This window comes from Anguilla rostrata, chromosome 3 (genome assembly GCF_018555375.3).
Source record: "Anguilla rostrata isolate EN2019 chromosome 3, ASM1855537v3, whole genome shotgun sequence".
Taxonomy (NCBI): Eukaryota; Metazoa; Chordata; class Actinopteri; order Anguilliformes; family Anguillidae; genus Anguilla; species Anguilla rostrata.
In genome coordinates, this window is record NC_057935.1 from 71,989,076 (window position 1) to 72,009,096 (window position 20,021).

Here is a 20,021-nt window from a genome sequence, read left to right on the forward strand (position 1 = left end):
GGATCTCCCGCCATCTTTGACTTGAAGCGTTTGCAGTTAATTGGTTGCCGGGCGAAGGGAGAGAGATATGCACGCCTTTGAACTTCAACGAGTCTTTTCCCCAGGAACTGTCGTGTACTTATGATGCCTGGTCCTTTACTCAGGGAAATGAGTTAGTTCTGGATGTTTGTTTAAGGAGATTAAACGCGTGGAAAGTGTTCAGTGGATTGTACAGCGCACGCTCTTTATAAATTGCCTTTATGTGAACTGATTAATTAGTGTGCTCTCTTGTCCAGTTCCTGCCAGAAATATTGGCTAAATGTGGAACTGAAATGATAAGCTTCAGGCGATGTCGGTCCTGCCGCTGGTGTCCGTTTCAGATGAGCTGTTAATTTAGCACTTCGTTCGGTCATTAAGATCTTAAACCTGCGGTACATTTGCTCCGAGCGCAACCAGTTTAACTTGGCTGGTTTTCTCCTCAGCTGGTGGCTGAGAGATTGAGTGGGTGGTGTTGATGAGGGGTGTAGATGGTGCTGAGTGGTGTGGGCGGTGTTGATGAGTGTTGTTGGTGGTGTTGAGTGGGGTAGGTGGTGTTGAGTGGTGTGGGTGGTGTTAATGAGGGGTGTAGATGGTGCTGAGTGGTGTGGGCGGTGTTGATGAGTGTTGTTGAGTGGTGTTGAGTGGTGTTGAGTGGTGCTGAGTGGTGTGGGCGGTGTTGATGAGTGTTGTTGAGTGGTGTTGAGTGGGGTAGGTGGTGTTGCTGGATGGGCGGTGTTGATGAATGTTGTTGGTGGTGTTGAGTGGGGTAGGTGGTGTTGCTGGATGGGCGGTGTTCTGACCCTACCTGTCCCCCCCTCCTCCACACAGGTGTTTCCCTGAGGCCCACCTTGTCAGAGGAGCGGTTGGCCTACCTGCCGTCGCCATGACTACGTCACCGCGGGACATCGTCTCCCCGTCTGCGCCCGGCCTTCTGCTCTTCCTCCTCCTCCTCCTCCTCCCCCCGACCATGTCCCAGCAGCCCCTGCTCCCCTCCACCCCCACCCCCGCCCCCACCACGGCCCCCCCGCCCACAGCGGAGTGCACCCGCCGAGAGCACCCTGTAGTCTCTTTCCAAGGTGAGCCCTGCATTCCATCCACACACCGTGTTCCATCCACACACTGCATTCCATCCACACACCGTGTTCAGTCCATTTATTACATACAGTCCACACATTGTATTCAATCCACACACTATGTTCAACCCATTTATTACATTCAATCCACACACTACGTTCATTTCACACATAAACATTCAGTCCACTCCTTACATTCAGTCCACATGTTACATTCAACCTGCACATTACATTCAATCCACATGTTACATCCAACCTGCACATTACATTCACGTTACATTCAATCCACATGTAACATTCAGTCCACACGTTACACTCTACCCACACATTACATTCAATGCACTCATTACATTAAATACACACATAAACACATAAACATCCACATGTTACCTTCAATCCACACTGTACAGTCATGCATTCACTCCACAGACTACAGCCATACGTTGGACCCAAACATTACATTAATACTGCTATGCATTATAGCACACCATGCATAATTGCCTTCCGCGCATTGCAGCCACTGGTAGATTAGTCATTTTTACACTGTGGCCATTAATTCATAATAGCCACTTGAGCAGAAGTCATCCTTACATTACAGCCGTTTCCATTACACACAAAGTGAGCCATCCATTCAAGTTTTATTTCCCTCCCACCATATAGAAAAGGAATTTAGTGGCGCAATTTTGCACTTCGTATGATACGTAGCCTATAATTGGATTAATGATTTACCTGTCAGGAGAACGGTGTTTTATTTGGTTTCGTTTCCCCGCTGGAGTAAGATGTTCTTTCCTGATCCCGTGAACCTTGCGAGCGTCTGTTTGTGGGCGCGTGTCACATCCTGTGAAGCGTGGCTGTAAGTAAAAGGCGCTGTAATCTGATGCTCGCTGCCAGAATCGATTTTGATTGCGCCGCACACGCCGTAGATCTCCTCCGCAGTTCCCTTCGACAGCGGCCGTTTCTGCTCTGTCGCGTTCGTGTCCGCGGAGAAAATATCGCCTGACAAATATTTATTTAGCCGTTACTGTGAATCTGTGTCTTGCGAGCTGATCCTACGCATCGATCCACGCGCGGGCAACGGACGGAAGGCTTTACTGTTTTATGACGGCACTCCTCCTTTCCGGTTTCTCAGTCCGGATGTTCTGTTGTTTTTCTGAAAGATCAAGGCACCCGAGGCATCGCTACCATACCAAACAGAAAATTGTATCTGATGGACCAACAGTATTCTCACCGTGCAACTAGATGATCCATCTGTTATCTATACCTGCTTATCCAGGGCAGGGTCACAGGGGTGCATTGGGCGAGAGGCAGGAATACACCCTGGACAGGCCGCCAATCTATCGCAGGGCACTCACACACACACACACACACACACACACACTCACTCACCATTCACTCACACACTCATACCTATGGGCAATTTAAACTCTCAAATTAGCCTATCCTGCATGTCTTTGGACTGTGGGAGGAAACCGGAGCACCCGGAGGAAACCCACGCAGACACGGGGAGAACATGCAAACTCCACACAGACAGAAAGGCTCCAAGGCAAGATTCGAACCCACGACCTTCTTGCTGTGCTGCCCACTGCACCACCGTGCCACTCTGATCTGTCTTTATGTGTGTGAGCCTGGCACTGTGATATTTCACGTGTGGGCACGCGAGCACGTAGCAGGGAGAAGGCGTGCGGCCCTATCGCAGCGAATCTGGGGCAGAAGTGGGACAGTCTGCACGCAGTCGAGATTCAGAGGTTTGTTTTGACTGAGGCTGTGTGATATCCGACCTCCTCGGGCTTGCTGTGCCATTTTTTCTTTGTTTTTTTTTTTTGTTTTGGAGACGTGGTGCTTTTCTCGTCTCTCCGAGCGGCAGGGCTGCAGATTGCGGGGAATGCTCGGTGGAGGGAGAGGAGGCGCTGGGGGGGGTTTTGTGTTATTGGAAGTCGGCTCTCTCTCGCTGCACAGCCGTGGTTCATGTGGACGTTTTCTCCCCGGGGCTGTTTGGCTTTTATTGCCACGGCCACGTTCACCGCCATTTTCAGAAATGGTGTTTTCGCACTTTCGATAACAACGGTTGGGTGAATATTCGGCAGATTCTTTGCCCTCCAGTAGCCCCCTTCCCCCCCCCCCCACCCCCCAGTGCCATCAGCACAGCTTTACAGCACAATGAGCTCAGTTTGAGCTTATGGGTAGCACAGCTGACTGTACACCTTTTAAACCAGGGGCGTTCAACCTTCTCCGAGCCTGGGACCTCCTTTTGAAATGTTTTCCCAGATCTGTGTATGGTCTCTGCATATGAAGTCTGGCCAGGACCCCCTTCATTCGTGGTCTGTGGGCCCCCTGTGGAAAAGCCAAGTCCCCTTAAACCCCTATTTTACATGTTTTTCTTCTTAGCCACTCTGTAGAACTTTGAGGACAAAGCAGGTGTCCGCTGAACCTGAGCTTGGTTCCTTTGCTGCTTTGATTTGCGACTCTCCCACGGCTGAGCGCTCGAGCCGCCTGAGCGTGGATTCACCTGCTGAAAGGCTGCTGGAGGGGGTGTGGGGGGGGGAGACGGGGGGGGCGGGGTTGGGGTGGGTCCTCAGGCTCAGCTGGGTGTGAACAGGGATCAGTAGTGCCTTTGAACCTGGGGCTGAGAGGCAGCAGGTCTGTATTTCGCAAGGTGGGGTGGGGTGGGGTGGGGGGCATGTGGCCCCGGCCTGGTGGAGCGTGTCGGCTGCAGCTGGGTTCACTTCCTGTTGGGGGGGGGGGGGGGCGCCGGTCGCCATGACTACCCGCGGGCAAGCCCGCCGGGTGGTTTCCTGCCCCGCCGTCACCCCGCGCTTCCTGTTCGGTACGGGTCAGAGCCCGTGTGTGAGCCTCTCCGTCTGGGAGGGAGAAATGTACCTGAACCCCCACCCCCCCCCTCATTGTCCAACACCAAGCCCCCCCCGCCCCCTGGCTTAGTCATGAACAGCGAGGATGCTGCACATAATCAGCATTACCCACGAGTGAACACAGGCTACGAGGTTATTCAGTGTGCTGGGCCTCTCAGTCTGTTAAATGTGTCTGCATGCAGACGTGGGTCAAATACGTCTTCAGAATGCTTCCAGTTCTGGCAAAAAGCAGGTCCCTGTGAAGCTTGTTAGTGCCAGAGTGTGCGCTCGTATAAAAGAATCATTTTGTTCAGAATATTTGTTCAGAAAAAAAATAGATGTTTCTATAAAAACCTTTACTATTGTGTGTAGCCCTGTTACTGGAATAACGGTCATTGAGGGACAAGAACTGCTGGTTTTCCACCCTCCCTTTACCTGGGAGCCAGGTGTGAGGACAGTCTGGCCAATCGGTGGCACTAACTGCTCCGTTAATTACCTGGGAGAAAATAAAACCAGGGCCGGTTTTGGATTAGAGTGTTTTGAGTTTTGAGTTTCCGGGCTCTACAGGGTTAATGTGTTTGGGGGGAAAAATGGTTAGTGTGTGTTACTGTGGTGTTGAGCGCATTAAAGAGATTGTGTCTAATCTGCGGATCTGTGCAGTCAGAGCCTGAGTGATTACGGCGCTGTCTGGAGCCTGCCGCCGCGGCGTCGTCGGCAGATCGGGCTCCGATGCTTCAGCCGCGCGCGCGGGAGAGTCGGGCGCGGAGGTATCCGTGGAGACGGCGTTAAAAACGCGCCGGCGCTCCGAGGCGGAACGCCGAGCGCTGCCGAACATCATCCCCCGGATTATCCCGGATTAGGACCAGCCGCCAGAGGAATGGCGCTCCGCGCACAGCGCTAGAGCTGCGCCTCGGCAGCCATCCTGACTGCGATTGGTCAGGAGACTGGAGGGGGGAGGGACGTTGGTCCTGGGAACCAATCAGTGTTGCAGGGAGCAGGAGGAAGCATTTTTAATTGGTTAAAGTAAATGTTGATTTGTCAGCAGGTGGTAGCCATAGTAACAGGGTGGCCCATGGAGTCCCACTGGACCATGATGCTCTGCTCTGAGGTGATAATCCTTCGCTTATCCGATAGATGCCCTTCCCAAGGTTACCCACCAGTGCCAGTGTTGGGTAGATAGAAATTTCACAGCACAGTTCAAATAGCAAAGATCAAGTTTGGCACGCAGTAGAATTTTAATAACTGAAAAAACCAAAACCAAGATAGTAGATGAAATCTGAAAAGAAAAGATAGTTTAGTGATAGTTTCCCCATGAGGGGAACTCAGTCAGGGGCTTTGAGAGGAATTTGAGACCCGCTAGTTTTCCTCTCGCACGGTGACGCCCGCTCGGTAAGCAAGTGTGAAAAGTGGCCGGCTCTCCAGGCCCTGCAGAAATACTGTAATCAGTCCCCGGAGAACAGCGCTTTCACTTCCGTGGGCTCCGCTGTTCTCCAGCAGCCCTGCGATAGCGGACACCGCTGCTTAACGTTTAACACTGGCGCTGTTTCAGAGAGAAGAAAATGGCAGGGTAGTGTTCTTGAGCCAGTGCTGACCACTGATTGGGTGAAACCCTGTGCGATTCAGGGGATCTGATTGGCTGATGAGGGGTCTCCCTCCCCAGTCCACAGACCTCAGGTCCGCTGTGGTGCTAAGCTGTTATTATGTGCTGCATGGTTTCTGCCTGGAGCACTTTTCTCTGTAGGTATCTAAGGGAGTCTCTTATCCAGAGCAGCTTGTGCAGCCTGGTGTTCTTGCTCCAAACCGTCCGTTCATGCGGCTGGATGTTTACTGAAGCGGCGCGGGTCGAGTGCCTTGCTGAAAGGTTCAGTGGCAGAGTCCCATCTGGGAATCAAACCTGCAGCCTTGGAGTTGCTTTCCCAGTTTCCAAAATGTTCTAAGGATAGCAGACAAATATTTACAACCTTTCCTGTCTTTTAAACATGTATTTTGTGTGTTTTTTGTGAAGACCCATCCCATCTGCTAGCATTTTATGATCCTGCGCACTCTGGAGCCGGGGTATGCTTGACGCCCAGCACAAACAAAAATCCTCCAGCCATTATCCCGGTTTTCTATTGTCGGGGGTCATTCTGGAAGGGAAATTGGATTTGCGACGGCATTGTGTTCGTGTTGTATTTGCGTTGTATTTGTGTTGTGTTTGTGTAGTGTTTGTGTTGTGTTTGTGTTGTATTGCACTGTATTTGTGTTGTGTAGTGTTATTTGGTTGTGTGTATTGCACGTCATTTGTGTTGGTTTGGAGTTTGTTGTGTTTTGTGTTGTTTTGTGTAGTGTGTTGTGTTGTTAGCCGTTGTTGTGTAGGTGTTTGTGGTTGGTTTTGGTTTGCCTCAGCCCCTCTGTGGCACAATGAATGTGCTCCTCCACTACCGCAGAAACAGGGAAGGAGGGGGAGAGGAACCCAGACAAAAACACTTTTGAAGCCTTTTTGAAAATAATAAAATCTGCCACTGGCAATGAGAATTGATGAAAGTTGCCCTTGCCCTGTGTGCCAGATATGGAAATGAAGCAACCTGCTTGGGTTTCTCCTGGGCTGTGTGTGTGTCTGTGTGTTTCTGTGCGTCTGTGTGTGTCTGTGTGTGTGTGTCTGTGTGTGCTAGTGTGTCTGTGTGTATCTGTGTGTGCTAGTGTGTGTGTCTGTTTCTGTTAGTGTGTATCTGTGTGCGTCTGTGTGCATCTGTGTGTGTCTGTGCGTCTGTGTATCTGTGTGTGTGTGTGTGTCTGTGTGTGTGTGTGTGTGTATGAGTGTGTGTGTGTGTGTTTGTATGTGTCTGTGCGTCTGTGTATCGTGTGTGTCTGTGTGTGTGTGTGTGTGTGTATGAGTGTGTGTGTGTGTGTTTGTTTTGACTTGTCTGGCTGTCAGCCTTTAAGCCTTGTAGAAATATTAGAGCTCTTGTAGTGCTCTGCAGGTGAGCCTGACACACATTACAGGGCTGAGCTGTATAATGGGGCTGCAGCAGGAGAGGCTGGGCTGGCCCAGGAGGACCTGAAACCTGTCAAAACCTTACAGCAGTACACGCCTCCGGTCCTTCCACTGATTCTCAGCCCCAGTTTTGCCCCAGTGCCCCCCCCCTCCCACTAGCCACAATGTTATCCCCACTAGCCGCACTGCTACTCCCACTAGTCACAATGTTATCCCCACTAGCCACAGTGCTACCCCACTAATCACAATGTTACCCCACTAGCCACATGTTACCCCCACTAGCCACAGTGTTATCCCCACTAGCCACAGTGCTACTCCCACTAGTCACAATGTTATCCCCACTAGCCACAGTGTTATCCCCACTAGCCACAGTGCTACCCCCACTAGCCACAATGTTATCCCCACTAGCCACAGTGCTACTCCCACTAGTCACAGTACTACCCTCCTCTAGCCACAGTGCTACCCCCACTAGTCACAATGTTACCCCCACTAGCCACAATGTTATCCCCACTAGCCACAGTGCTACCCCCCTAGCCACAATGTATCCCCACTAGTCACAGTGCTACCCCCATGCCACAGTGCTACCCCCACTAGTCACAATGTTACCCCCACTAGTCACAATGTACCCCACTAGCCACAATGCTACCCCCACTAGCCACAATGTTATCCCCACTAGCCACAGTGCTACCCCTACTAGTCACAATGTTACCCCCACTAGCCACAGTGCTACTCCCACTAGCCACAATGTTACCCCCAATAGCCACAGTGCTACTCCCACTAGCCACAATGTTACCCCCACTAGCCACAGTGCTACCCCCACTAGCCACAATGTTACCCCCACTAGCCAAAGTGCTACTCCCACTAGCCACAATGTTACCCCCATAGCCCCAGTGCTACTCCCACTAGCCACAATGTTACCCCCAATAGCCACAGTGCTACTCCCACTAGCCACAATGTTACCCCCAATAGCCCCAGTGCTACCCCACTAGCCAAATGTTACCCCGCTGTTTATAAGGCCCTTACCCTCAAGCCGAGACACAGAAATCCAGCAGAATCTGTCGGACTCTGCCTGTCTGTGTCCTGCCTCTTATTGTCCTCCTGTTGTTTGTAGCGGCAGCTCTTTGTGGCTGCATTAAGTGCAGCTCGCACGCTCACCGCAGCTCAATAAACTCCTCGCTTTACGTCTGTCGAGCGGTATTTACAACGCAGTGCTTGATTTCTTCACCCTAATCTTGTTTGCTGCTTTTTTTATTGCTTGTGTAGTCTTATTTTCGCTCATTATGCTATGGCGCGGTTATTGAATGGTTTGAATGATCATTTTTAATTGATTGTTGGCAGCCTAGTGAACCTGGCCTCTGGACAGGAATCGACAAAAAATTATGAGACTGATTGAGATCTGCTTGCGAAAGTGCAGTTGTCATCATGGGCTGTGTCTGAAATACTGGTCATTCTAAGGAACATCAGGTATGATTTGAGAACCCAGGCACTAAAGTTCACTGACAATCATGACAAACTCATAGGCAATCTCACAAAGAAAATGAAAAGTTCAGAATTTGGGCCAAGAAAGTATTTATTGTACCAGGGAACGAAATTCAATAGGAAATGCAACTCATCACTTGAAAAATACACACAGTGCTGACGATTTTTCATTTCATTAATCGAATTTCAATTAATTTCCTGCTGTAAGTGAAATAAGATGGGATTGAACCCAGCTCTGGAGTGTGTGATGCATTATGGGTATAGTTGGTATACTGAGTCCCTGACATTAGCACAGAACGGTTTTGCGCTTCCTGGCCTAAACTCCTCCGTCACGTCTTATTTGGATTTCACTCCCTCTTTCACTCCCTCCTCCCCTGCTTTGCCTGGTACAGGAATTTTGGGCATTTGGCTGGAGACCTGTCGAGGGAGTTCTGTTGTTTGTTTGGCCGTTCCTCTACCCCCCCCCCCCCCCCCCCCCCCCCCCCCCAGGGCAAGCAGGGCATCTGTCTTTAGCAGCTAGCGCTGGACAGACGTCAGCCCCCGTGGCTGTGTTTGTACATTTCAGCATGAACGGGCACGTGCTATCAATGGGCTCCACGAAAGAAAGCAGCTGAACGTGTCCCCGTCTGTTTGCGCTAGATCGTTGTCTCTTAATGAGGCGCACGCCGCAACCCTCCCGCAGGACTACAGGATTCTTCCATCGCAGACGGGTACCCAGAATGCAACGGGCAAACGAGTGTTCATTTGTTATTAGCGATCGAGGCCCCTGAGCGTGAAAACACGGTCCATGACCGTCAGGATAATGAGGAAAAGATTTGTTAATTCTGTATTTATTTTTCATCCCGTGAAATACTATAATGCAAACACTTTAAGCCCACAAGATGAATACTGTGCGGCATCGAACGACTGGCTCATTTGTCGAGAATTGTCTCCCCCCCCCCCCCCAAGGTTAAACATGGCTGTTTCCGCTGCCAGCTTATGATAATAGGCTTTTGTACCTTTTATTTAAACAAGACGCCTAATTGATGAAGCTTGGCAGACAAAGTCGTGACAGAACGGCAAACGACCGCTGCTCTGCGCCTAATTAAAGCTGAGCGCTCGAGACTAGCGTGTGTGGAACCCCACACACCCACACGCTAAGCGTCAGGCCCCGGGTTCCACGCTAGGCCTCGGGCCCCGGGTTCCACACTACGCGTCGGGCCCCTGGGTTCCACGCTAGGCCTCGGGCCCCAGGTTCCACACTACACGTCGGGCCCCAGGTTCCACACTACACGTCGGGCCCCAGGGTTCCACGCTAGGCGTCTGGCCCCGGGTTCCACGCTAGGTGTCGGGCCCCAGGGTTCCACGCTAGGTGTCGGGCCCCAGGGTTCCACGCTAGGTGTCGGGCCCCAGGGTTCCACGCTAGGCGTCGGGCCCCAGGGTTCCACGCTAGGCGTCTGGCCCCGGGTTCCACGCTAGGTGTCGGGCCCCAGGGTTCCACACTAAGCCTCGGGCCCCGGGTTCCACGCTAGGCCGCTACGTGCTCCCGTCCCTCGCGGCTGGGTCTTTCTTGGCCTGAGGTTTCATGGCTGGAATTCCTGACCGTGCGGAATTCCCGTTTTCCCAAGGGGGAGGGGCCCCACAGGGTCGCCGTAAGGGAAACCACTGTCTGTCTCGAGTAGGAAGTCCATCCCGTACCGTGTCCCCCCCCCCCCCCCCCCACCTTGCGGTACCTCGATCGCAAGGTACCCCGGTTTTTGTGCAAACCCGACCTGAATTTGGGTTGTGCCGCCCCAGAGGGGGGGTGCTCATGGGAGACGACAGCGGGGCGCACATGGCTACAGTTTTATCATCACTTGAGCAATTAGCATTCGGAAGAGTTTGCCAACTTTAAAATATTCACTCCTTGGAGGGAACCCTTATTTTATTCATTCGTTTATTTATTTATTTTTTTGGCAGAAGTGAACAGGAAGCCTGTTTTAATTGTGTCAAGGTGGGCAATTTAAAAGTTTGATTTAGGGTCCCGCGGTGAGGGTCCCGCAGACCCCGTGTCTTTCAGCAGCTTCGGGGGCCGTCGCATTAATCCACCCCCCTGCTCCCATATCCCTGAAAGATGCATAATCCATCAGGCTAAACATCGAGCCTGGAGGCCCCTGGGTCCCCACTTCCCCCTTCTCTGCGCCTGCAGTCGGCCTGCATGAGGTCACTGAGCTGCTGGCTGAGCGCATAAACCGCCTGTAAGCTAAGGGATGTGACTGCTGGCTCAAAAATAAATAAGTAAGCAAATAAATAAATAAATAAATGAAACTTTTTAGGAAGTACGCGAGCAACTTTCACAGGAGTGCAGGCAATCTCCGCAGGCTGTCCTCTGGAGTCGTCTGAGCCTGAGGAGAATTTCCAAATTGAGCCTGGTGTTTCTGCCCTCACAACTGGGGGTGTTTTCAGGTAAAGGACGCCGCGGCCAGCTGAAGTGAAATCACAGCTGCGGCGTCGGGCGCTGGCGTGTCTGTTAGCCTTCCTCGGACTCCATTAGGGGCCCCTGCGTCCTCTCCTCCACTGCTGGAGCGCTTCAGCACTTCTCTCTGGCAGGGGAACGCTGGGTTTTATTGGGCTGTTTAATGGGCATCGCAGCGACACTGGCCTCGTATGAATTCTCTGGAGGTGTGACTGTGTGTGTGTGTGTGTGTGTGAGAGTGTATGTGACAGTGTATGTGTGTGTGTGAGGGTGTATGTGTGTGTGTGAGGGTGTATGTGTGTGTGTGAGTGGGTGCGTGTGTGTGTGTGTGAGTGTGTGTGTGTGTGAGTGTGTGTGAGTAAGTGTGTGAGTGTGTGTGTGTGTGAGTGTGTAAGTGTGTGAGTGTGTGAGAGTGTGAGTGTGTGAGTGAAGTGTGTGAGTGTGTGAGTGTGAGTGTGTAAGTGTGTGAGGGTGTGTGTGTGCGTAAGTGTGTGAGTGTGTAAGTGTGTAAGTGTGTGAATGTGTAAGTGTGTGAGAGTGTGTGAGTGTGTGTGAGTGTGTGAGTGTGTAAGTGTATGAGTGTGTGAGTGTGTGAGTGTGTGAGTGTGTGTGTAAGTGTGTGTGTGAGTGTGTGTGAGTGGTGTGTTGAGGTGTGAGGTGGTGTGATGGTGTAAGGTGTGAGTGTGTGAGAGTGTGTGGGGTGATGGTGTGTGAGTGTGTGAGTGTGTAAGTGTGTGAGTGTGTGAGTGTGTGTGTGAGTGTGTGAGTGTGTGAGTGTGTGAGTGTGTGAGTGTGTGAGTGTGTGTGTGTGTGTGAGTGTGAGTGTGAGTGAGTGTGTAAGTGTGTGAGTGTGTGAGTGTGTGTGTGTGAGCGTGTGTGTAAGTGTGTGAGTGTGTGAGTGTGTGTGTGTGAGCGTGTGTGTAAGTGTGTGAGGTTGAGTCTCTCCTGCCTCTCTCTCCTCTATTAGAATATGAACAGCTCCATTGTTCTTTCGGTTTTGACGCTGGAGCTTTGATGTCTTGATCCATCTTTTAGGCGGCGCTCATTATCTGTGAAATGGCCTCCCTTTTCATCTCCCCATTGTGTCCTGACATGCAGATGTAGGGTAATATTTTACCGGAATATTCTTTTATGTCTGCTTCCCGGCGGCGGGCGGTGATAAATCCGCAGTCGTGCGTTTATCGCCTCATACCTGGCGCTCGCTGCGCGCGGAGCTCGCCCCGAAATCACGCGAGGACACGGCGGCTAGCGGACGAGTGATGTCACAGGCTCGGCTTTGGCGGTTTGGCGGTTTGGCCGGTGATTATTTTGCTTGCCATCATTACGTCTTCATAAAGGATCACTGGACTAATGGAGCCTTTTGGTCCCTGTCAATCCCTGGATATTTGGTGTGGTGGTGTGGGGCCCCTGGGGATTTGGTGTGGTGGTGTGGGGCCCCTGGGATTTGGTGGCATTGTTGGTGCGATGGTGGCGGCGCAAATTGCATTTCCCATCTGAGCGGCTGTCGGCGTGAGTGGCATGCTTCCGTCAGACCGCTCAGCCACGCTATCTAGCCACGTTGCCCGCCGGTACTGCCTCCATCAGCTGCGGTCCGATAAAGAACCATAGTCGCTGTCGATGTCAAGCGACGCCCCTCCTCTGAGAGAAGCACCAGGGCGAGTTTGGGGACGCCGTACAAGGAAGAGCCAAAGCCTCCCTGGAGAGCGGCGTCCAGTGATGCTTTCAATCGTGGGAGGGGATCTCCTCAGTCTAGTTGCGTACGAGAGAAGTTAAAAAAAAAAAACTAAAAAAAAAAACGTTGAATTCAGTCCTTGGACGAAGGAAATTTTTTGAGAGGGTTGGGAGACAAAATAGAAGAGAATCTCTTAGGAGAGAAAATGGTATGAGGTTTTCAATCTGTTTTGATGTATCACTAAAGTTTTGTCTTGCTGTGTTGAACTGCGCTGCAGAGTTTCTGCAGTTGATAGCAATCAGGTTTCTTGTTAAGTATAACCTTAGATCAAGCTGGACCAGAAAGATCAAGTGGGCCTTTTTAACAGTGGGGCACTCTTTCTTAGAGTTTTTTATTTCACATTAAAAGACTCTGCGGCTCCGCAGGTCTGTCCAGCCGAGCGCTTTTAATTTGCGAGCTCTGAATGTCAAGCAGGGCTCTGATTGAAAGCAGGTTTTTGTGAGGGCGCTGTTTTGACTGGCCGTCGTGTTGCATTAGAATCCGGGCGCATTACACGCTGCCCCCCCCCCCTGCCCCCCCCCCGCTTTGGGCTGCGGGTCCCTTCCTGTCGCATTTCAGCCGTACGAGCCCCAGCGTGTCCGAGCTGCCCGTCTCCGTGGCGACCCTGCGGAGGCTGCCCGTCTCCAGGGGCGACCCTGCGGAGTCTGCCCGTCTCCGTGGCGACCCTGCGGAGGCTGCCCGTCTCCAGGGCGACCCTGCGCAGCTGAGGCTCTGGGGCCCTGAGGCTTTGAGGCCCTGAGGCTCATGCACACGGGCGTGTTGATGAGATGTTGGCTCCGCCCTTGACACCGCCCGGCTCCAGGGGCCACATTTTCACACGTCTGAGCAGACAGGATCCCAGACGCTGCGCTGAGCTCAGGCCATGGGGCCCCCGCCTGCTCCCACACCCTGGAGCTGCACTCACTGACCCCCCCCCCCCCACCCTGCCGAGCCTCTGTCCTAATCTCACACTCACTCTCTCTCTGTTTCTCTCCCTCCCTCCCTCGCTCTCTCCTTCTCTCTCTCTCTCTCCCTCCCCCTCCCTCTCTCTTACTCTCTCCCTCCCCCTCTCTCTCTCTCTCCCTCCCCCCTCTCCTTCTCTCTCCCTCTCTCCCTCCCCCCTCTCTCTCTCTCTCCTCTCTCTCTCTCTCTCTCTCTCCTCAGCTCTGAGCCCGTGGATCTCCAGCTTCTCCCACCCTGGTGTGAGGGACTTCTCCCAGCTGACCCTGGACCTCAGCAGGAATCAGCTGATCGTGGGGGCAAGGTGAGGGGGGGGGGGCCAAACCGCCGCGCGCATTCCGGGGGCTTAACTGCCTCGACCCCCAGCGCCCGCGGGTCCTAACCTCTCCCCCCCCCCCCCCCTCTCTCTCTCTCATCTCTCTGCAGAAACTACCTCTTCAGACTGAGCCTCAGCAACATCTCCCTCATACAGGTAAGAGGGGTCGAGCCCCCCCCCCGTATCTCCCCCCCCACCCCCTCGCCCAGGCCCGTAAGAGAGGGGTGAGACCTCTTGAAGCCGTAGTGTTGTAAGATGGATGGACGTGTAGGTGCGATAAAAACATGCCTTTCGGTGCCCGTGACCAACGGGGTGCGGCAGCGTGGCTGGAATAACCGGATTTAGCGGTAAGGTGGTGCAGCGGAACAGGAGCTCGCAGTCCGTCAGCCCCCACCCCGCGCCCCCCCCACTCTAGGCTCAGCGGCGTTTTTACGAGCTCTTTCCACATTCCTGGCACGGGCGGCCCGGAGGGGTCCCGGGGGAGCGGTTCGCTCTCCTCCGTCCCGCTGCCCCTCCGTCTGAGCCCCGCTGTGTTTCCGGCGTGTCTTTGAAATGGAGGCGTCTCTCCGTGTTTTAGGATCGCTCACACTGGGAAGATTCAGCCATGGAAAAAACAGCCATTAGATGTAATTGATAGAGACAGTGGAGTTAAGTTAGGCGGGGTGGTGGAGGTGAGGTGTGAGGTGAGGTGTGAGGTGGTGGAGGTGAGGTGTGAGGTGATGGAGGTGAGGTGAGAGGTGATGGAGGTGGGTTGTGAGGTGATGGAGGTGGGTTGTGAGGTGAGTTGTCAGGTGGTGGAGGTGAGGTATGAGGTGATGGAGGTGGGTTGTGAGGTGATGGAGGTGAGGTAAGAGGTGATGGAGGTGAGTTGTGAGGTGATGGAGGTGAGGTATGAGGTGATGGAGGTGGGTTGTGAGGTGAGTTGTCAGGTGGTGGAGGTGAGGTATGAGGTGATGGAGGTGGGTTGTGAGGTGATGGAGGTGAGGTGAGAGGTGATGGAGGTGAGTTGTGAGGTGATGGAGGTGAGGTATGAGGTGATGGAGGTGGGTTGTGAGGGGAGTTATCAGGTGGTGGAGGTGAGGTGTGAGGTGATGGAGGTGAGTTGTGAGGTGGTGGAGGTGAGAGGTGAGGTGGTGGAGGTGAGGTGTGAGGTGGTGGAGGTGAGAGGTGAGGTGGTGGAGGTGAGTTGTGAGGTGATGGAGGTGAGGTATGAGGTGATGGAGGTGGGTTGTGAGGTGAGTTGTGAGGTGGTGGAGGTGAGTTGTGAGGTGATGGAGGTGGGTTGTGAGGGGAGTTATCAGGTGGTGGAGGTCAGTTGTCAGGTGAGTTGTGAGGTGACGTAGGTGGCGGATGTTGAGTTCTGTAGTGAGCACGCTGAAGCTCACCTGTGGTGCACAGTCAGTCCCAGCGGCACACACACCTTCCCGCTGTGACACACACCTGCGTATCCACCCGGAGGTCAGGACCGTGGTGTCCCGTGTGGACATTTCAAAATGACCTTTTTAATGAACTTTCTGTTGAGTTTTTCAAGGGCAGGCCTTGCTGGCGCGGGGTCTGGGCTGGGCTGCCCGCGGGTACCTGCCCCAGCTCTGGCACTAAAGGTGCCCTGTGCGCGGCTGCCCAGGAGGGTAACGGGCGCGACCGAAGGGCGAAGCGTCTCCCGCGCTGCGCTCCGAACACAGGCCGCACAGTTTTAGCAGGCGAGCGGACGCGCGGGCTCTTTAAGCCTGGCGTCCCAGCGGCGGGCGGGGGGCGGTGGGGCGGGGCTGCCGGTGCCAGCGGTGCCTGCCTGTGCAGCGGGCGCGTCGCGCGGAAAAGCAGCTGCTGCGTAGGCGAGATGGCGCTATGGCGGGATGGCGGTATCGGCTCAGACTCGACGCTCGCGCGGCAGATTTAATGACCATCGCTGGGCTCCCAGAGCTGTTCTGAAGCTTTGACGCACGCGCGCAGAATGAAGCTCTTACTGGGAGAGGGCTCTGGTTTACCAGGCCACTTCTGCTTTTTTTTTTTTTTGGTCTTCACGTTTACCTCCGGAGAAGAAAGACAGATGTTTTAGTTTTTTTTCCCTTGCTGAGATTGATTAACGTTGTCGTTGTGTTTTAAGCTCGTTAGTGCAGCTCTGCTTTCTCTCAGAGCCCTTGGGCTGATAGCGAGGGGGCGGGTTAATTATCAGGATCTGTTTTTGGGCAGCTGCACGGTACCTTGTGTGGTGGTGGTGGTGGTGGGGGGGTGCACATAAGATTTCCACACGGGAAGGGATGATTCCTTCATCTAACTCCCATCCTCATCACTCTTTCTTCCAGGAGCGAATGAATCCGCCCACACTCTCCCTCTGTAGCAGCGCTGAGCACTAACACACACACTCTCTCTGTAGCCACACTGAGCTCTAACACACACACTCTCTCTGTAGCCACACTGAGCTCTAACACACACACTCTGTAGCCACACTGAGCGCTAACACACACACTCTCTCTGTAGCCGCACTGAGCTCTAACACACACACTCTCTCTGTAGCGCTAACACACACACTCTCTCTGTAGCAGCACTGAGCTCTAACACACACACACTCTCTCTGTAGCGCTAACACACACACTCTCTCTGTAGCAGCGCTGAGCGCTAACACACACACTCTCTCTGTAGCAGCACTGAGAGCTAACACACACTCTCCCTCTGTAGCAGCACTGAGAGCTAACACACACTCTCCCTCTGTAGCAGCACTGAGAGCTAACACACACTCTCCCTCTGTAGCAGCACTGAGAGCTAACACACACTCTCCCTCTGTAGCAGCGCTGAGCGCTAACACACACTCTCCCTCTGTAGCAGCACTGAGAGCTAACACACACTCTCCCTCTGTAGCAGCACTGAGAGCTAACACACACTCTCCCTCTGTAGCAGCACTGAGCGCTAACACACACACTCTCTCTGTAGCCACGCTGAGCACTAACACACGCTCTGTAGCCACGCAGAGCACTAACACACACACTCTCTCTGTAGCCACGCTGAGCACTAACACACACTCTGTAGCCACGCTGAGCGCTAACACACACTCTCTGTAGCCACGCTGAGCGCTAACACACACACTAGCGTCTGGACGGACCTGTAGTACTGCAGTCATGAAGCAGACCTATCTCCTCTGCATCGCATTAGGATGTTGCCTTATGATATATGGTGTGAATTAGCCAAATGTGTGCTTTTTCTCCTCAATAAGGAACTGAGAGCAACCTGTGTGTGTGTGTGTGTGTGTGTATGCGCGTGTGTGTGTGCGTGCATGTGTATGTGCGTGTGTCAGTGTGTGCGTGTGTGTGTCACTCTTGGGGAAAATATAAATATCTATTCATGAATTATTCAATTCTATTCAAACATGTTTTCATAATAGCATTTTAGAATACATTATTTACAAGGTATTTTAATCTATTTGGAAATATGTTTTTGAATTATTTGAATGTATTTTGAGTCGGTAATTGAGCAAATGAAGTATTTATACTGACATTATAGATGGAAACATTGGGAACTATTCTGAAGTATTTTTATCTAGAATAGCACCCCATGCAACATTTATTGATTTAATTTCATATTTTAATTACAACGTACACTCGTTCTGTACCAAACAACCGTTGCCCACTGTTGTACTTGTGAAAAAGGAAAAAAGGCCTGTTGCCAAACAAAATAAGCAGATGCTTATCAAATGTCCAGCAGAATTATGCCGCTGGCTCTTAAAGGAACGTCTCAAAAGTGTATATAACATTATGTATTTTCCATCCAATTCTATATTATATACTTATAAAATTATATTACTCTACTAATTATATTACATCTCTCCCAGTGCAGTCTTCCTGGGCATAGTCTTTGATATGTATTTAAATTAAATTTTTAGGAATGTATTTTTATGCTTCAAATGCAAATAGGGGAACGCTTCTGTAAGCTGATCCCAGCAGGGTGCATGCCTGTTTGCTTTGTGCATTTTATTCAGCGTGACTGTGAGAATCTGGCCTCGACGTGGGGCCACAGCGGCAGGATTGCAGCAGCACCTTGTGTTTAAATGCGATTTTGGAAGAAGCGCCTGTTTAAGTTGACTGTAAAGTGTGAGCGCGCAGTGTGGGTCGTTCCCCTCTGTGACCCCACTGAGGCTGGGCTTGCCCCGTCCTGTACTGACAGGTCAGACAGGCCAGCTGGGGATGGGACTGCCCTGCCCCACGCTTTGGGTTTCTCTGTGAAAATCAGTCACTAGTTCCCTCTGTAGTCATTATTATGATTATGATTTTACGTGCGTGTGCTGGCAGGAGATTAAGGCCATTTTAAACAGTACTGCCCCGCCCATGACACCACGGATGACGATTGGCTGGATGCTTAAGAACCGCACCAGGTGACGTCCGGTTCAAACGTTTCATTGGTCTAAATCATTTTTAGATAAAGAGCTCTACATCTGGTGACCCCTGACCCAGAGCATTTGACTGAATGCTCTGTTTTTCCTGGGTGGGGTGGGGTGGGGGAGGGCTGTCCGTGTCTGGTCAGTGTTTGTGATGAGCATGGTGAAAAGACAGAGTGATGGGTGGGGGATGGGGAGGGGGGGGTTTCTGTCTTTTCTGGGCCTGCATAGATGGACCCAGAGCTAATGCAGGCCAACCCCCCCCCAGCCCCCCCCACCCACCCCCAGCCCCACAGGTCCAGAGCACAGGGGGCACGCAGGGGGCAGAGATGGGGGATGGGGGGTGTTTAAGGGTCGGGGGGGGGGCACTAGTTGAGTGCCTGTGTGTGCGATAAGGGGTCAGTGTTCTGAGTTTGGAATGTAAACAGGCGGGAGTTTGCAGAAGGATATTGGCATTCGCCTGGAGTAACATCACACAGAGAGGCAACAAGCAAGAGTCCTTACTCACTAATCTCTCTCTCTCTCTCTGTCTCTCTCACTCGTTCTATCTCTCTCTCTCTCTCTCTGTGTCTCTCACTCACCCGCTCTCTCTCTCTCTCTCTCTCTCTCTCTCTCTCTCACTCACTCGCTCTCTCCCTTTCTCTCTCATTCTCTGTCTTTCTCTCACTCGCTCTCTCCCTTTCTCCCTCATTCACTCTCACACACTCTCTCTCTCCCATTCACTGTCTTTCATTCTCTCTCTCATTCACTCACTCACTCACTCATTCTCTCTCTCTCTCTCTCTCTCTCATTCTCTTGCATCTCTCACATTCTTTGACATAGAAACAGTCCAGATCGCTTATTGACAAGTCTGGACAATGTTTTTTTTAACCTAAACAATAAGCCCCCTTTTTTAAAATTGTCCACAGCATTCTCATTCTGAAAGGACCTGAGAAATGGACGACGCTAAAGCCCAGCTTCACATTGGCAGCCTGTTAACACACCATTCCTGGAGAAAGTATTAGCCAGAGAGCACTTAAAGATGTGCCTCAGGCTTAGGCCAGCAACCAGCCTACGCTGGTTCACTTGGCAGCCTGCTAGAGCCATCGGAGCTAGTAGTCAGCTTGGGCTGCTATGCCAGCTGAGACGCCGCTTAATGGCGCTACGCGTGCGCTTCTACGCTCTACGCTTCTACGCTCGCCGCTCGCTGGTTCTCCTCCACACCGGGGGAGTTTTCCTCCGACCGGCAGCGGCGTCCGCCGTCCATACATCATCACATCTCGCCGCAGAACATTAATCAGCTGTGGTAATTATTTTTAAAATTAAAAACTTGATTGGCTATGCACCAGTGGAAAAAAAGGTCACTCAGAAGCGAGAGATGAGGCGTTTTTAACAGTGTGGGAAGCGGTGGGCTTTCAGCATGTATATATGACAAAACAAATTACACGTTCAAATGTTTCCATTTGAAAATATTTTCCTGTTTAAGATGGGGAAGATATATCCTATTCAAATTGCAAATTTTAATCTGACAGCCCTATTCAGAATATGTGCAAATACACAAATTATGGAAGCTTTAAGATAATACAAATATATATTTTTTAAAACAGTCCTGTGAAGTATATATTACATATATATATATATATATATATATATTACATGCAGCAGTATTTTCCATTTTCTCAGTGGTCTCTGTCTTTCTCGCTCTCTCTCTTCATCTCAATCTTGATCTCTGGCTCATGCAAACACTAATTCGACTTCAAAATTAATTGTGTTGTTGATGTGGCCGGATTTAACCAACATTGCACATTAAGCCGCCCCCCCCGTCCCCGCCCCCCCCCCCACCCCTCCCCCTTCCCAAACTGCTC

The 20,021-nt window shown here is 52.0% G+C and overlaps 1 protein-coding gene across 3 annotated transcripts in view; it reads left to right on the forward strand.

Annotated features, from left to right (window-relative positions):
* The window catches only part of sema5ba (sema domain, seven thrombospondin repeats (type 1 and type 1-like), transmembrane domain (TM) and short cytoplasmic domain, (semaphorin) 5Ba), a 142,110-nt gene that overhangs the window by 61,582 nt on the left and 60,507 nt on the right, over positions 1 to 20,021 (forward strand). For all 3 annotated transcript variants that reach the window (XM_064329668.1, XM_064329670.1, XM_064329669.1), the window contains exons 2-4: positions 847 to 1,094; positions 13,700 to 13,799; positions 13,922 to 13,967. In XM_064329668.1, coding sequence (XP_064185738.1) covers positions 902 to 1,094; positions 13,700 to 13,799; positions 13,922 to 13,967 — 339 coding nt within the window. In that variant the 5' untranslated portion in view covers positions 847 to 901. The remainder of the gene's footprint in view (positions 1 to 846; positions 1,095 to 13,699; positions 13,800 to 13,921; positions 13,968 to 20,021) is intronic.